The sequence below is a fragment of the Bombus flavifrons genome, chromosome 7 (genome assembly GCF_040668555.2).
Source record: "Bombus flavifrons isolate JBK064 chromosome 7, iyBomFlav1_principal, whole genome shotgun sequence".
Lineage (NCBI taxonomy): Eukaryota > Metazoa > Arthropoda > Insecta > Hymenoptera > Apidae > Bombus > Bombus flavifrons.
This window is the reverse complement of record NC_138448.1, coordinates 5,582,773-5,600,879: the sequence shown is the minus strand read 5'-3', so window position 1 is coordinate 5,600,879 and position 18,107 is coordinate 5,582,773. Positions and strand designations below refer to the sequence as shown.

Sequence of the window (18,107 nt, the reverse complement as noted above, 5' to 3'; positions counted from 1 at the left end):
CATATGATGAACCAATGTTAGTAACTACATATATGTGTGGTAGAGATTGCAAGGAAATCCTAGTAACAAATTTTTAAGGAAGAGGACATTTCTATGATAAAAAACGAACCAAGACAGGAATTTAATGAAGAAAAGGAAACAAACGGGCGCAAGGATACAACAAGTTGATTTCAGCAATGAAAAAGAAGCGATGCGAGGACACCAAAAACGTAATATCTATATTTAAAGAAGGCTGTCCAAGGGCATGAAAAAATAATTCCATCAACGAAAAAATAGAACGAGAGCTTCACGATAGAAGTGACAAACAAACACCGTAAGAAGGAAAGCTGTACTAGAAAATACAATTGAACGAAACTAATCTTCGCAAATTCCGAGAATATCGCAGAATTTTTAAGAACATATGACACCTTCTGTTATTATAGTTCAATTAACGTACAAACTCACTAATACGAATGTATGAATGGATTAAGCCACAACGTGGACTTTTTATAATCAAATTAATCTACAATCAAACGCAGGAAAAGAAGATTAGCGAGGGAAGACCTCACACAAAGTATAGAACAGTACTTGCAAACACAGTTTCATAAAATCACTCTTTCGACTGAGCTCTATGACAGTGATCGATAATCCGTCAGCCATTGATTTCCTCTAATTCCTCGTACGTTCGATCGTCTGTCGGGTTCATCGTATCCGTCGAATTCGACGGAGCGTGTCGGATGACCGACCCTGATCGCTCGTTTGAAGAGGCGCATTCTATCTCGTGGCCGCGTCGCCGCTGCCGCCACCGCGCCGCCGCCACGGCGGATCGACTTTCTCTCTAAGTCACATGATGCTAAGTCACATGCGTTCCTGCGCAATCTTGCATCTCGATGCAAGGCCTGTATGAGAGATCCCGCTTCCACGGGAGAATCGTGTTTTCCCTGACACTCGTGTGTACAGGTGCACGAAGTAAACGCTCACACGTAGAGACCGGAGACCGTCGGAGAAGAGAGGTCGTAGACACCCGGCGGATCGATCTAGATCACCGAAGCGAGCGATCTTTCTTTTCGTCGGCCTCGCGTTCGCCTTCCCTTTCACAGTAACTCCAGAATAATAGGGTTGAGCGGGTAACACGGTGAGTCACATGATCAGCTGCGATTGCCACCCTCCATCGCCAATTCTACGATGATCTGTTCGGATTGCAAGTACTAACGATGGTCGAAATTCGTGATTCTCCAGAGAAATTTGATCGACTCGCAACGGTGTATCTTTGGGAATTTTAGTCGTTCATTTGTAAATTATATGGTCAAAAGCGTGTAGTTTGAATTGCATCGTACATCTTTTGTGATTTGCATTCTCAATTAGGAATTCTGCGGTTGTTTCTTGAAATTAGATAGATCGGAGTAGTTACAGTAATCAATTTGTAATTTTCCACTGCAGTTTTACGGGTGTTGCGAGAATGAATTTTTCTAGATTTCGATGATTGATTCGGTATGGATAAAGACATATTCGTACTTGTATTATAGGTGCATGCTTGCGGTCGAATCTCTCGATTAGGAATTCCGTAATAATTTGGCAAAATTAAAGGTAGATGATTGAAATAACGAAAGCGTAATTTTTTGTAGCAGTTTCGTTGATTTTGCAATGCACTCTTTTTTCTTGGTCAAATTTTATGCAACACACTGGAACGAGATACGATCAGATTTATGCGTCTTGGATTTTAATCGATGATTATTCGAAGAAGAAGAAAGAGAATGTCTGCTACTGACCAACTCTTTTTTTTTTTTATTGCAATCTACAGGATGTAATAATTGTCGATTACGTCAGGGATGGCCGTTAAATTACAACAAGACTGGGGCGACGAGGATAAAATATAATTCATGGGGACGACCTTTTCTGTAATTGATTCGATATTAAGTTAATCGCCGCGTTGCGCTGGTTGTGTGTGTAATTTGTCGGGCTTGGTCCTCGGTAAATTAAAAGCGTATTATCTTGCGTACATTGGAGAAAAGAAAGCCGGCTATATTGTTCGACGTTCGCAATTCTTTCGCGTCATTTTTCTCCAACGTTTCGCTCCTTTACATAATAAAATTAAGTTTAGACACGTTTAATTAAGAATTAGCCCGACACACTGTACTCGACAAATTTGCAACCTCGATCTTCTCGAAAGTGAGACGCAAAGCGGAAGCATCTTATTCTACGTCTTCTACTTCTTCTTTCTTCTGCCGATTGTCCACTCCTGCTGTTTTCAACTTGGAATTTCTCGTAAATGAAGTGCGTAACGCAACTTTGTTATTTTCGTGTTATTTTGAACGACAGTAATCCCTTCGGTTTCATTCATCGCCACTGTATATATTACAGTAGATTATACATCCCTTATCGAAGTTAGGTGGCAGAAACGATCGGTCTGCGTACATACCCAAAACGAGCGCGAAGGCATGAGCTTGAAATCAGGTTAAACGCGAACGGGAGAGCAATCGGGATATCCACGTGAGAGAGGGAAGGGAATTTAGTACATGTAGCGTTGCGTATTCTGCCCTAGTTTGCTTCCAAACTAAGTAGTCAGCGGTCCCACCGGTTTCCCAGGCCGTTTGATTGACTGATGCAGCGGCAACTATGATTTTCATGCTCGCTATACAACTGCTTTCCGTCACGATCCTGTTCTATTCATCCCTGGGGCGGTATTGAACGAGCTTCAAATAATGATCGAACATTCTTTGATTTGTCACTTGTTGTTAAAAAGTATACGCACCAAATTAATTAAACGTATGTATGTAACATATGTGAATACGATATTCGTTAGTATGTATTTGTTTCAAGCTTGCAACGTTTACGATATATTTTACAACACAGTTTTTGTCATTAATTTTTGCACACTTAGATTCTTATTAAAATAATGAGCAAAGAATCAAATTTGGTGAAATTTGTCTAATTAAAATGTTTCTTTTGATATCGCTTGTAGCAGTTGTTTCTAATTTTACTTCGATACATTAATTTCTCGTTACCGACTCGTTCTTAATGGCTAAATGGAAGATTAATTTGTTAATACTATTGTAAATGAATATATCCGTATTCCCTGTACCTGCAATTAATCTTCGACATCGCGTTGGGATGTAATGAGAAACGAACAAAGTTGCTCGGAAGACTAAAGAGAACAGGAATGAAATGATATTCGTGTACTTTCCAAGAAAATATTTCTGCCATATGTATACATCGAAATAGGAGAAAGCGGATCAGAATTTGGAATTCTAGATTAGAATCTAGATCGTTAAATACTTCCTTTTATTGCCGCGACTGGCGTTTACCTTCAAACGTGTCCTCGACTTCTGCCAGCAGAAGATTGCGACAACTGCAATGAAATTCCGCTTTTGTCTATAGTCTATAGGATAATATTTTCCTATGTTCGAAATAGAACCTCGGCGATCGTTTTCTCCTAAGACAATTAGGTTCGAACACTTGGTAACAAATCAAACGATATATAAAGCCAATGTTAGATAAGATCAAATTAAATCTACGTGCCATAACTTACATCAATACGAATAGCTTCGATTCTATATGTATAGGTATATATAAACGATCGTACTTTTAAACTTTCTCCAATTTTTTTATCTAACTTTATTCGAAATTCAATTTCTGAAATTTTTATGTCCACGATATTAAAGACATTGGCTCTTATACTGTGACAAGTATATTTTACATGTCAATATTTTACGAATATTTTCTGATATTACGTGTATTCTATGGATTTTTCACTTTTAAATTTTTCACGGATGCATAAATATGCGCATATATATGTAATTGTTTCACGGAATAAACTATGTTTATTCATATTACGTATTTGTCGTGCATAACGTTTCTGTAATATCTCTGATAATGTAACACTGAAATTTCAACGATCTTATCACACAGCATAACGCAAATCTGTTAAAATCATTGAAGTTTGGAATGTATAAAAATTGTAAAACGATATTTTGACGTGGTATTTCTTACGCCAATCGAATGGGTAATTTACTAGATGTTATAGAGAGGTTTACACCAGTTGATTAGTTGAAAAAGACCACGGTATCGTAATATTATCGTTGTGGTTCTAATACGGAATCGAAACTGCGACCACACGACTTCACGGAACTTTCATTCTTTTGCATAGCTCGCCGCGTGATTCACAGTAGGCGAGTCTGGTCCGTATGTCCTGCATCGTTCGTATCCTGTTATGTCCATTGTTCGACATCCTGTTTGTCGTGGTCGCACCACTTTTTTTGATACCGATAGCTGATAGCAACATTTTACCTGGTTTCTAATCGACAAATTATTCTTTGGAAAAAGGTATACGAAACTTTCGAACAAATAACTTTTCATTCGAATTTACCAATGTTTATACAAGATTCAATCTTCTTCCGTATTTCCATTCTCCACAATTAAGAACCGGGAAAAGAAAAAATAAGTTATTTAATAGAATTTGTTCGAAGACACAGTTACATAATCCTTTTATTCGTTCTTGACTATGAATTTCAGGCAAAATCCTTGTTACTGTCCAAAAACTTTCTATACGTATTGGACACTAGAGCAAAGAACATTTTTGGAAGGATACTATAAATGGATTATTATTTTTGTATTATTTTTATTTCTATTTTCTTTACTACTAATTTCCTTAAAATTAATACAAAACAGTCACAACTCCCACAGTATATTTTTTATTTAAGGACTCGATCTTAATCCCCAACAATTCGTCGCAAAACATTCGAAACATCGAATACTTTACAAAGTAAAGGAATCTCATTCACTATTGAAATTTCGAAAACGACGAAACAACCAAACTACGACGCATCCGGCCACGAAAAACCTAAGACCTTGCTCCCGTTGTGAAAGTAATCGCGACCGAGCTATTACGAGGAACGTGTGTCCTCTCACTTTCCGTATGCACGCCCGTACAATGAGCTGGTGATCGAATTACACCAAACATGAGAGGGTTAACGACGTAAAAGGTGGCAGCCATTAATTAGCAAGGTACAGAGACTCGTTTAAAAACGGCGACAAATCTCGAATGCAAGCACGGAAAATTCCATTTTTGGAGTCTGTTCACCTGCTGCTTAATCGCTGTTCCCCGCTATCTTCGGTTCTTTTGTACAATGCAGAACAAAACAATGATAAAATAAAAGCTTCGTGTATATAAATAAATAAAATCATGATAAAAAACAATAAAATATAAATAAAAAAATAATGATAGATAAAAGCTTTCTCATAGTTGAACTGCGAATTTTTATGCAACCTCCTTTTTAAAGATATAATTCGAAAGGTAGAATTTCGGTAGAGTTGTTCCACCTACCAAGTAGTATAGAAAGCACTATATTTTGCATATTTTAACTACTTTTAATATTTAAACGGAATATCTAATTGAATGCCTGATGATCGAAATAATTCATGTTGATTTTATAAATAAGGAAAAATGGAATTTTATCGATATATCAGTTTGAATTTTAGAAAATTTTATGTACATGTCTAGTTGAAATAATAAATGATTCAAATTGCTAGATATAAACTTAAGGATCGTAAGAGTACAACCGCGCTGCTCTTTTTACACTGAAATTATTAAAACATATCACATCGAAGAATAAGGTTATAAATTAATTAATTGTAAAACTAAAGAGATGGTAGCTTTAGAAGTCGAAATATGAAACGCAAGTAAATGGAAGTTCTCAGAATGTTGACTCACTGCACTCTGATTAAATATTGGGTTGGTAACTAAGTCATTTCGTCATTACCACCTAATGACAAAATCCGCGATCAGTTAGTTGCCAACTCAATAGAATTGGTATACATTTGGTAATTTCTCTTTATGAACGAATATCTGTATAAATTTATTTTATCGCTGTCGAGTATCAAGGATTAGATACATTTAAGCTTCATTATGTTTATTAATTTATAACACTTATAATACGTGAAATTCGGGAATAGTAGCAGAAACAAACCGAAGAAGCGGAATTTCTTGTAGTGTATTATACAAGGGAAACGATAATGATATTATCTGTGCATATATGAACTTTAGAAACAGGATAGTTACCAGGAAATGTATTTTAAAAATCGATAACAAAATTTAATTTTTCTTTCATATCGACCGTGAATACTATTGCTGTTTTAATGAAACAGAAATCTTCGTTAACGCATTACGGAATATCTCAGTATTACTAACGCCATCCTTCGTACAACTTGAGGACTCATAGAAACAGGACTTGGTACAAATGAACAAGTTAAATCAGAATTTCGTTGATGAAAGAACAATTTATTTAGAAATATAAAAAGCCAGCAAATTGTATCAAATCATGTAAGTAAAAATTTCACTTGTTCATAACATCATGCCAATCTATATAGATAGAAAATATATATATAAAAAAATATTGTGCTACACTCTAAAGAACCGTGTATTAAAAATTCTCGAAAAACTCGTTCTCTACATATAAAAGAAACGGATTTAATAACTTCCATAATCAACATTATGTTAGCAAAAATTTCATTCGTTACTCCAATGCAAAAGACCGAAAGAAAGTCTTTCTCATTTCGACACGCAGTTTGTTATTAACAACGAACCATGAAATTTCCATAACGTCATACTAATCTAAAGTTGAATAGAAAATATACTTTAGTTGTTAGTATTTTATATTCTATGAAAATATATAACAAAATTCTCAAAAAATATTATTCGTACATAAAGAAAAAATAATGTTGAGTCAGCATTAGCATTAGTGATATTACTTGATGTCCAAGCATTCTGTGATACAGCTGCCATATTCGATTTAGTTGACAAATTCGGTTCTGTTCACATACGCATTGTAGTAGGCATACTATTTGTTGCAGTTGGCATACTCGCAGCTGGCGAACTCGATGATGTCATTGTTGAAGTAGATGGTTTTGATGATGTCATTGTTGAAGTAGATGGTTTTGAAGTTGTATGGGGTAAATATAATTCAGGACACTTTACGGCACAGGCAAGATTCAGTATGTACGAGTTTTTTTCAGTTGACTCGCAAGAATTCTTGCAAAAAGATAATCGTATAGGCTCAAGCCAACCAAAGCCGAATCTTGGTTCCTCGATTCCTTCTTCGAGGATCTGTTCCTATATGTATAATAAAAAGAACAAGAAATTAATATTTATATAATTAATATTTATACAGGAAATTATAATATGCAATAATCATTAATTGTTAATCCCTCATAAAAAGACACTATACGCATTCAAAATGTTAACTAGTTGAACAATAACGAAATTAATGTATTTATTTGCGGAAAAATTACATCTAGTGCAGTGTATTTTCTTTGAAAGAAAATCAGAAAATAGCAAATAATTGACAAAAAAGAATGTTATCTACGTATGCGAAGAAAAATTCGTTCGTGGAGAAGTTAACGATTTTCGTGGAAAATTGATATTAAGGATAGTTAATAATCACTCTGGTATCATCGGAAATTATTTATGGTTATGTAATCGAGCTTTAGAAACACGAAAGCCGTGGCAAGTCTTAACCTGTGACCAAACAGATCCGATCAATATGAGCAAAGCAGCAATCCATACGGTGAGACGCGACATAACGAACTCGTTGTTAATATAGTTTAACCGCGAAACAACACGAGCAACATTTCCCAGCAGAATTTTCCTTTCGTCTTATATACGTACGCTGAAGACCGTGGATCGTTAAAAATTCAAGCTTGACCTATTCTCCTTCTTTTTTTCAACGATATCTCTTTGAAATTCAGAGTTGTCCCAGCTGACGGATAACACGCATCCTTATCGCGATTCTTTGTTCGATGAACGAGAGAACAATTCAGACACAATTAACAAGTAACAATGTTATTGAACACAGATGGGACAATGTTATTTAAAAATGAGAATCGATTGAGATCAGGAAAAAAATAGGACTTTGTAAATGTTTTATATTAATTTTCTATTGGATTTAAAACGATATTTGGCTGATATTTATCAAAAAATGTGCCAAAAGAATATTCCTCGTCACTATAGTAATATTGTTTGAAGTTATTGTTCGTTTTCACCTGTATGCAAATGATATATTGCATACGTGACCGAAGAATGAGAGTTAGAGGGTGCTGTTGCCAATGAGTCGCGTGTTAATATCGAGCCAGATGGAAATCCATTATATTTGTGTCCATCGTACTCGAATCTGTAGCCACGTTTGATAATTATCATATCAAAAGCAGGAGTATCGTGTTATTTTCCATGCCATGCCTAATTATATGCAACCTGATTTGCATTCGCGTGTATCGTGAGCTCGATAGCCCCTATTGTCTCGGTTAATTAAATTGTTCACGAAAAGAAAACATACTGGCTATTAATTGAAAGTTTTTAGATTTATGTATCACGTAAGTCAAAACTATTGATTGTATAGTGACAGAGAAAAACAGAAACGCACAACGTTTGATTCTTCCAAAAATTCTGAAATACTGAATGATTTTATATTCAATCTTTGTTCATTCAAAATAATCAAAGAATTTTCTATTTTACCAATATTAATTGTTCAATTTTTATAAATCATCATAATCAAATAGTTCTCTTTTTATTTTGAAAAATAATCCTTCCTATTTGTCATATATGTCAATATGTCATATATTTAATTTTTTGTGCAAATCAATACCAATTTGTCAACTTTTGCTATTCAACATAGTCAAAAAGCAGAATTTCCTTCTGGTTTAATAATTAAATAATGTTATGCCAGAAACAACCATTAATTTTTATATATACGATCTTTGTATAAACCAATGCCGATCTACCAATTTTTATAAATTCGTCATAATCGAAAGTTCTAATTTTCCTGTTACTCTTTAAAAATGTCCCCTTTAGCCAATATAAAGTAATTAACGCCAGCAAAGGAGGTCGTTATTTTCATAAAGATTAATTTCCATCTATTTCACTGTGTCGTGTCAATCAAAGTCATATCGAATGATTTTTGCATACGGCGAGAAGCGGATGGCGAGGATTCGAGAGTGCATATAAGACGTTGATTATACCAGAGTTGCGCTTATGACCTTTCACGCAGGACTGCTTAAAGTTACGTCAATGGTGTGCATTGTACGAGAGAGCTGACTGGTTGGAAGGCGATAGACACCACGTGATCCTGCTACCAATGACGCCGGGGAATACCAACGGGTCGATAACAATGAGACCGACAACGAAGCCTCGGGAATATTCTCTTCGCCTGGGTCTATCGACCTGACCTTATATTTCCTGCCGTTTTCCTTTGACACGACGTCATTGTCTTCCACCGGATATTGTCTGATCTTTCGTAACTCCTTATCTTCACATTTTTCCCGTATTGTTAACGTTGAGACATTTGGTGCCTTTTACACTAGGCTAGTGAAATTCTATATGGATACAGTATTTCTTTGATGGACGTACGAATGGTTTATGTTTTATGTAGTCCTATTCTTTGTTTGAATATTTTGCTTAATATAATAGATAAGATCGACATTAGGTGTACTGAACTCTGTCAGATTTATTCGATGATTATGTTTGCATGGAACTTGCATTAATTGTGAAAATTTAAGACGGAAATCGATAATCGTGTATCGACGTAAGGTTCGTGTACTTACTTACGATGAATAATGAATGTTAATTTTGAGCTACGAGAGAATTACATAATGCATTTTATTACACCGATGTTGACTATAATACAATAATAATACAAAGTTTTTATTACTAGAAGTAAAGAAGAAGGTATATAGTTTATCTTAGCGTCACTTCTTTATCAAGAGTCGGTAACACAAACTTCTAACACATATATAATTTTTATTGTATTATAAGCAACTTTTTATTGGGTTATTATGCTACTCTATGTATTTATATTCTATTGTTTTAATAACAATAATAAAGTAGCTATATTATACTTAAATATTTCATATCAAATATTTCAAAATTGTTGACACTTATGCTTAAATGAATATTTTTGTTATGTTTATTTATTTCGTAGATATATGATATTCGTTACATTAAAAAATTAAACAAAAATCTATATAATTAAAAAGATCAAAGATATTAATTACAATGTAAAAAATAATATAACAAAATATTTATAATTAACGCGAATCTAAACACGGAACGAAGAGATAAGTTTCTACTGATCAGTATCAGGTTTTGCAAGGACCTGAGAAAAATTGTCACTGCGGAAATTCTTCGATTCAGTAATTAACTGTTTTGCGCGTGATTCGAGCAACTAGGCAGTAACGGGGAACATTATTTGTGAAAGTAATTGAACTCGTTATGAAACTCGTCTTTCAAGAAAGTAATCTAACCGTGGTGGGGTTTTCGTAATTCTCGGCTGAATCTCTAATTAGACCCGCATATGCCAATCGATCCTTCTTCGGTCACGCACCGCGTTCGATTCCTAGCAGCGAATAGAATAGCAGATGGTCGACATTTAAGTTGAACTTTTTCGATGTTCATTCGAATCATTGCCACTAGACGTCTGGCAAAACCATTGGTCAATCCACAAACATTAATTTTTTATTGCCTAGGGAATTTTTTATACTGGCTAAATGCGCCAAGGATCAAACGTCCTTTGTCAAAATTATCTACCGTCGGTAATAAGGCTCATTGCCAAAAAAGTTTAAAATTCTCCTCAAAATATGAAAACTCCAAGTTTACATTTCTAAATCTCCAAATAAAGCTGATTTTAAATTTTCACCATCTCATATTCCTTTCTGTCGTGTCCAACCGGTCAGATTAGATTTCAAGTTAAGATTTCTAAGTTTTTCATATAATTCTAAATTTCTACGAATAGCTCGTAAACAAAATTTCTTCTATTTCTTTATACGCTTTCACAACTCGCCGGATCTAAATCACATTTTATCTTTTCGAATCTGCGTTAACTCGGTCGATAACGAAATTTTCCTTGGGAATTCCCTAGTGAACGGTGGTTCCCGGAGATCGCAAGACGAAAAGTCACTCGCTGGAGATCGGTTTGCATCGAGAGACGAAGAAAGTAAAGTGCTCCTAGACTGATAACTAGACGAGAAGCCGGTTAATTAGCCGCACAGTTAGATAACGCTCTTTATCTAGATCGCGTGGAACGATCAGAGGCCCTGTGCAGTAGCGCAAACGTGCACCAAGCCAGCAGCCAGTCGACACTCGATTGGCGGAGCGGATGGTGGTGGATGGAGGAGGTAAAAGCGACCGAGGGGCTGTTGCAGGCGCGAGTGGAGGTGAGGAGGTGGCTGGAGTTCTGGTTCTTTGCAGAGAACTCCTCCGGTAGTCGCCTCCTTGACGTTCCTCTGGGGGGTTTCAAGCTCGCGCGTGGGAGTAGAAGCTGATAGTAGCGTGGGGTGCATATCGAAGGGAAGATGAGAGTGGGTGGATGGAAAGGAAAGGAAGGGTGGGTGAGCCGTAGTAGATAGGTGGATGGGTGGTTGGTCGGTCGGCTAAGTGGTTTGAGGGCGAGCTGAAGGGAAAGAGACACGGCGTATGTACGTGAGCAAGGAGCGTGGAAAAGGGCGGTCGGGGAGGTTAGAGGCCGTAGGAGTGGGATTGCCGAGGCGTGCGTGGGTGAGCGAAGCCGTCGGTATATCGAAGGGGGGAAAAGGAAGGACGAAGAAAGGAGAGAAAAGACGACGGGAGTCGGGGTGTATGAGAGACACGTAGATGGTGGTAGAACGTAGCAGAAAGGGAGGCTACAAAGCGGAATGGAAAAAGGAAGGAAACGACGACGAGAGGGAGATAAATGAACGACAGTGGAATAGAGAGCTTGCGAGCAGCAAGGAGGGAGCATGGGTTAGGAGAGACAAGGAGAGGTTGGTACGTGGTCGTTGATGGGAGCGAGAAAGGAAGACACGTTGAGACGGAAGGTGAGAAACACGGGGAAGGATGAACGGAGATGGTAGAGACAACAGGGATAGTGATACGGTGTAAAGACAAATAGAGCGGGAATGCAATAAGGAGAGACGCAGCCCGAATATACATACATATTTCGAAGAAAGAGAAAGGCAAGAGGAAGTGGGAAAAGAGAGACGTTAGAGGGAGGAGGAGAAGTGGATGATCGAGGGAGATAGGCACTGGAACGGATAGGCACGCTGCGAACGAACGAGACAGAAACGAACGGATTCTAGAGGAAAAGGGTACGAATGGAGAGTATACCATTGAAGGGAGCGACTAACAGAGATAGCAAGCGTGTATTAGAGGATGAGAGGAGCTAGGGTGAGAGTAACAGGCAACCGCGTTAGAATGAGATAGAAGCCGAGAGATAGAGAGGGTAAAGCAGAGAGTCGACTCGGATATGAGGGTGTCGCGCAAGCCGGTCACGCCGAGGTTTCCATGGCAACGACAGGCGATAAATCAACCCGCAACATCCCCGAGTACCGCCAGATAAAACCGCATACACATATGTGTATACGTACATATACGCGCGGAGTGGAGATACCGACTGGTAACTCCGCGCCCAAAAAGTTTTCCCTTCGACCGATTTATGCCGCCGCTGCCTGCAACACCGAAGAACGCCTTGCCATCGAAGAAGAACTCTTTTCTTCCTTTTCATTTCTCTTTTTATCTCTTCTTCCTTCTATCTCTCTCACGCTGGCCGTCGACGTTGCTCTCCCTTCGACTCCCTTCTCTCTCTTCCGCCTCCCTTTATAAACTCGTCTTTTTCTTCCATTCCTCTCTTCATTCCAGTTCCCCGTCTTTTCCTTTTCTCTTATTATCCCTCCTTCTGTCTTATTTCTTCCTCTTCTTCTTCTTCTTTCTTTCCCCCTTTTCATGCATCGCACTCCGTGCTTCTCCCCCTCTGTGATTCTCTTTATCGTTCACCTCTCGCGATCTCCTTCCTTTTCGCGCATTCTCCATCCACCAGCGTGTTCTCTCTTCCGCCCTCCACACAGTGTACGCGCTCTCGCACGCCCTCTCTCCCCCCCCCCCTTCCTCTCTCTGTTTCCCTTTCTTGTTCACTTGTCTCTCGGCTATGCAACGCGCGCGGCCAACACACAGCTACTTCTATACAACACGGTGGTTCGCCCTGTGCATGCACACACGGTGGCTGCCGGCCTATCGTGGCGCATGCCACGACCTCGAGCTGTCCTATCGTCCTTTCGCCGCCACGAGAAGTATGCAGACGTTGTAACTTACGATTAAACGCAGACGGTGTTGATAATAACAGTTCATTTCCCTGCCACGCTTCCGATCCCGCGCTCCGTCTACAAGGTAACGCTGGAAACACTGGAAACGCAACGGTAACACGGATATTCCGGCGACAGTTTTGCGCCACAGCTGTTCCCACGCGTGGGAACCTCCGACCAGGAAAAAAAATATTACGGATGCGCGTTTTATACCTTGCGGTATAATCGAAGAAAAATTGCCGCGCGAAATATTTTTGCTCGAAATTAAACGGTTTCTTGGAATGATTGAGGGAAGGAAACAAGCTCTTGGCGAGTTGCTCGCACGAGGATCGATACTACCGAGATCGATGCCTCGTGTCTCGTCACGCGTTTTATACTCTACAATAGGTTTCGCGTTAATGGAGATTCTGTTGCAAGGTATTGATACCAAGGAATTTTTAGAATTTTATTTTTTAACAGCATTATGAGTTATTTTACAGATATCATTAAATGTGTATTAAACTACCGAGTAATAATTCCAAAGTTGTTAAATTTCCTATCTTTCTGCAACAACTCTCTTAACTGTGCTACTGCTACCTGGCAGAACGTATAAAATCTTCGAAGCTGTAAAGTCGTCCACGTTTTCTAATACATTTAATGTTGCATGTATTCCGAACGGAAACACGAACAAACAGCGTTGGATAGCACAAAAGATCCCAATTCAGCGTTTATATTTTACGCAATTTTGGAATATTATTTTATTATAAATGTTATCCTTTTCGCACAAATTCCCAACAAACTTTGACGTATATACGCTCTACTGGTTAATACACGCACAACTAATATGAAATCTTTGAAAAAGCAACGACCGCTTAAATCTGACGCGAGACACGAGTGGAACGAGCATTACTTCATATCCGTTCCGAGGTTTAGTTCAAGGGTCACTGGTTTTCGTTTAGAGTATGCAGAACGTCGTAAGTAGTCACGTCCGGAACGTACGATGTGGCATTTTGCTCGCAGCACAGGGGCAGAAAATGCGTAGGCCGCAAATAAACCCTCGCGAATCTAATCTCATTTAGCACGCCACTGACGTCACCGGAGGCGCCCTCGTGACGTTGCCACGGTCGTCGGTGACGTATCTTCCTCACAACGGACGTCCTTGCCCAGGATACTTAAGGTCGGCCTAATGGAACACCTTTGCCGGCCACGTGTATTTACGTCGCTTTTTTTTGTTTAAAAAGGTCGAGCCGAAAGATGTTACCTTCCACCCTTTTCGATCAAATCGCGCTATCATCGATTTCACCCTTCTGCCTTCTGTAAACCCCTCCCCAATTTTTTTCTTAGACCGTGGGATACCGTGGAAGGCATGTTAGAAAGGAAATATTAGTTAAATATTTACAGTAATAATATAAAGACTTAGTTTTCCATAAATGAAACAATCGTTGCGTATTGTTGTTAAAAATTTCGTGGAAAGTCGTTGTCGATGATTTAAGGATCTCGATGAGATGATTATTTTTAAGAGTAACGTTTTTTAGTCTGTCGTTATTTTTAATACTTCTCAGGGAAGAGAAGAGCAGCAGAAGAGGGGAAGGGGAAGGAATAAGAATACATGTGTTGTAAGGCGTTAATTGTAAAAACGAAGTCGTCCAAAGCCGAAAGGCACGGATTAAAATAAATAAATAAAATAAATAAAAAATTTTTAATACTTCTCGGTAATTATAATCAGAGTATTTGATCAGATAGATTCTGCTGCCTGTTGATTTATTTGTTTCGTATTTTCAATGTATCAACAAACATTTTCTTAAATAAATGTAACAAATAAATCGGTAAAACTAAATTTGTAAAACGTGAAGTTTGTATCGTTCTGCACCTGTGTACTTCCTCCCGTAATAAATAACGTGGCTGAATTATAATAATGAGTGAAAAATGTATGTGTGTCAGTGTGAGAGATGTAGAAATATTTGAAAACATACATACGTCGACTCATAATTTATACGTATGAATGTTTTATTCAAATGGACGGAAGATACATGAGATATACCTTATGAAAGTAGGAAGTACGCTTTTTATGATCTCCTGTCGCGAAATAATATTCTCTCTTAAATTTTATCAATTGACATATTTCCAAATCAAATTCTTTATTCGTGTTTAATTCGCTGTCAAGAAACTCTTAAGCGCGAAGATTATATTACTGGAAAAAAATGTATTTTATATTCTATGTAGACAAAACACTTTGTATACGTTCCACTAAATACTATTACATTTACTCTTTGATACGATGTAAAAGAAGATAGGGAAAGGAGTGTATAACTAAGAAATTTTCCTAACCTTTGACCTACAATTAGAAATCCTCGAGATTTTATAATAATAAAAAAGAATCCAACTTTTATAGTAAAATAAAAGGAATCTCACTGTATTCTTAGTAAAACAAAAAAAAAACAACATTTGACATAAAATTCAAAATTTCCAACATTTTCAGTATTGCGCCAGTAAAATCCAACAGATGCTATAATTTTTCTTTAATGATACAGAAAGAAATCGTCGAAGTTGCACATTTCATCAATTCTCAACGATCGATCGAGGTTCCCTCCATCGATCCCTTCGTTGTCCAACTAATCGCCTCTTCTGTAATAATATTCACTTCAAAGACAACGAATGTTGTCGCGGGTGTCGTCATATCACGATGCTACTATTTTAACGCGGAGTACATCCGATGATCAGCAGAGACACCTGTTGCTCTTTAATTTGACGTAACGCGTATGCGATCAGAAGGTCGTTCGGCTTTGAAAAATTGCTGGCTCATTACGAAAGAGCAGAGAGAGAGAGAAAGAGAGAGAGAGAGAGAGAGAGAGAGAGAGAGTGGAGATGCAGAAAGGTGCGAGAAGGGAGCGATAAATACGCTAAAACTTCTCCCTCTCGCAATAATTCTCTCTTTATCCTCCCCCTTAACCACCCTCTCGCTGCACCTTTGTCTCACCCGCATGCACGTTGATTAACTTAAACGACCTCGTTTGCAGATCGTAAAAAAAGATGAAACTACTTCGTTCGAACGATTTATTGTATATAGAAAACTCATAGTGTACGGAAGCTCGTGAACAAAAGCGCGGGGAAAGATCATCCCTCGTTACACAAGGTATCGACGTATTTCTGTAATCACGGTACAATCAGCAAAAGGATGATTCTTTGTGAAAAAGTAAATCGATAATGTACAGTGAAACTTTTTCATGCAGTTTTTTTCTTCGGTGCTTTATTTTTGAATCGAAGTCAGAGATTCGTTCAGTGTATTCGAACTTGGTTCGTTGACTGCGGAGTAAAACTGGTCTATTTAAGGCTTCGTTTTGAAAAGAACAGTGTTTGCACGAATTTAGCTTAGAATTGGCGCACGCGTGCTTGATAAATTTTCAAATGAAATTTCCACGGGAGCGAAGCTCCTGTGGACAAATTTTCTCTGACCGATCGCACCGCGATAACCGGGACAACCTGCCTCCAAATTGTCTCCAAAATTCTTGAACGCGTTCAAGATACCATCTTTCGTATTCGAATGCAGCTTGCACGCGCAAATTCATTAATTATCGATCCCGGAAAGCATTCGGCCCCGATGCCGAAACAGAACGTTAAAGCGCGTGGGATGTTCCGATGGAACGGACGGTGTTCGCTTGAGTCAGCCATTGCAGCGGAGTACACTTACCTCGACACGGCGTATAAGCCAACTAGTCGGTATCTGGAAAGCGAACGTCGAAACTAAATTCTTGGCCGCGTTAATCGAGCAACGATAGAGAACGGTTTCCAGTCAGGGGATCTATATCGATGAAGCGACTGTACGCTCCGATCGCGGTTTCCATTTAGCGGCGTTTCTCTTGAACGCGTTCTGGCCTTCGAGGAGGGGGGTCGATCAGAAGCGCGCGAGAGACAGGAACAGAGAGAAAGAGAAAGAGAAAGAGAGGGTCCATACGGGCCGGTGTGTCCACTCGATTTTCGGGGCCGTTCAAAGTGGACGGATAGAATGATAATCTGGGAGCAGCTTGGTAGTTGGTAGGTATTGATCTGTCGGTCGGGGTGTTACTGTGTGGTATGGTTGGTCGGTGGGCTGGATAGGTGGGTGGTTGTGCCATGGTGGGCGAGGGTGATAGCGGCACCAGAGGGGAGGGAGAGAGAGCCGAGGGAACGCTGGGAGATGAGGTAGCGCGGAAAGGGGAAGGTTTAGGGAGGTGGAGACAGGAATGGGGTAACGGGGGATGAGAGGTCGGGTCGGGACGGCAGCAGCTATAGCCTTGCTCTTGCTCGATTCCCTGTTTCTCCCTTCGCTCCGTCTTTCTTCCACCGACTCTATTTTCCTCTCTCTGCGCGCTTCTGCCCTGACTATCTCCCTTTTCTGTTCATCTCGCTTCGTCCTTCCCTCGTTTAATCATTTCATCCTTTCTCTATCTGTGCTAATTTCACCGTGCTCGCTCTGTGCCACGTTCCTCTCGTCCCTGTCTCGTCCTGTCTCCTCTCGCTCACCCTTGTCGCTTCTCTGTCGCATTACTCGTCTCTTCTACTCCAACCCCGTTGCTCCTCCGGTATTCTATTTTTCTTCTATTCACGTCTCGCTCACCAACGGCTTTTTTCTTCCCGTCCGTGCCGTTAGTTTCTACCACTTTGTCTCTCCTCTCTTCCCTTTTCGCCCGTTTCTTTCCCCGATGTTCGTCGCCTTTCACCCGATGCCTCCATCGCTCTCCCTCTCCTGGGACAACCCTAGACTCCTGTCTCTCTTCTATTTTCATTTCCCGCGCCTCCAACCCCTCGCTTCTTTCTTTTTCTTTTTTTCTTCTCTCCCCGTTGAGCACATCGTACCTCTTCCCTTTCTTCCTTTCGCTCGCTTCCTCCCCTTCCCTCCCCACTCACGCTCTCTCTCTCTCTCTCTCTCTCTCTCTCTGTCGTATTTTCATTTTCATTTTTCCTTTTTCGCGTGGCCATCAGCCGTCTCTGTCCCGCCCGCCGAGAACCATCCCCGTCGCTCTCGCGCTCGCTGTCGAGAGTGTGCGGAACGAGAGAAACGATTATGGGGCGAA

The 18,107-nt window shown here is 39.3% G+C and overlaps 2 protein-coding genes across 2 annotated transcripts in view; one reads left to right on the top strand and one right to left on the bottom strand.

Annotated features, from left to right (window-relative positions):
- The window catches only part of Cep290 (Centrosomal protein 290kDa), a 170,864-nt gene that overhangs the window by 70,907 nt on the left and 81,850 nt on the right, over positions 1 to 18,107 (top strand). The window lies entirely within an intron of this gene.
- On the bottom strand, positions 6,791 to 7,583 carry LOC138181467 (uncharacterized). The gene is made up of 2 exons (XM_069116284.1): positions 7,493 to 7,583; positions 6,791 to 7,087 (listed from the first exon to the last, which is right to left on the bottom strand). The coding sequence occupies exons 1-2, from the start codon at positions 7,553 to 7,555 to the stop codon at positions 6,791 to 6,793; spliced, it is 360 nt and encodes a 119-aa protein (XP_068972385.1). The 5' UTR covers positions 7,556 to 7,583.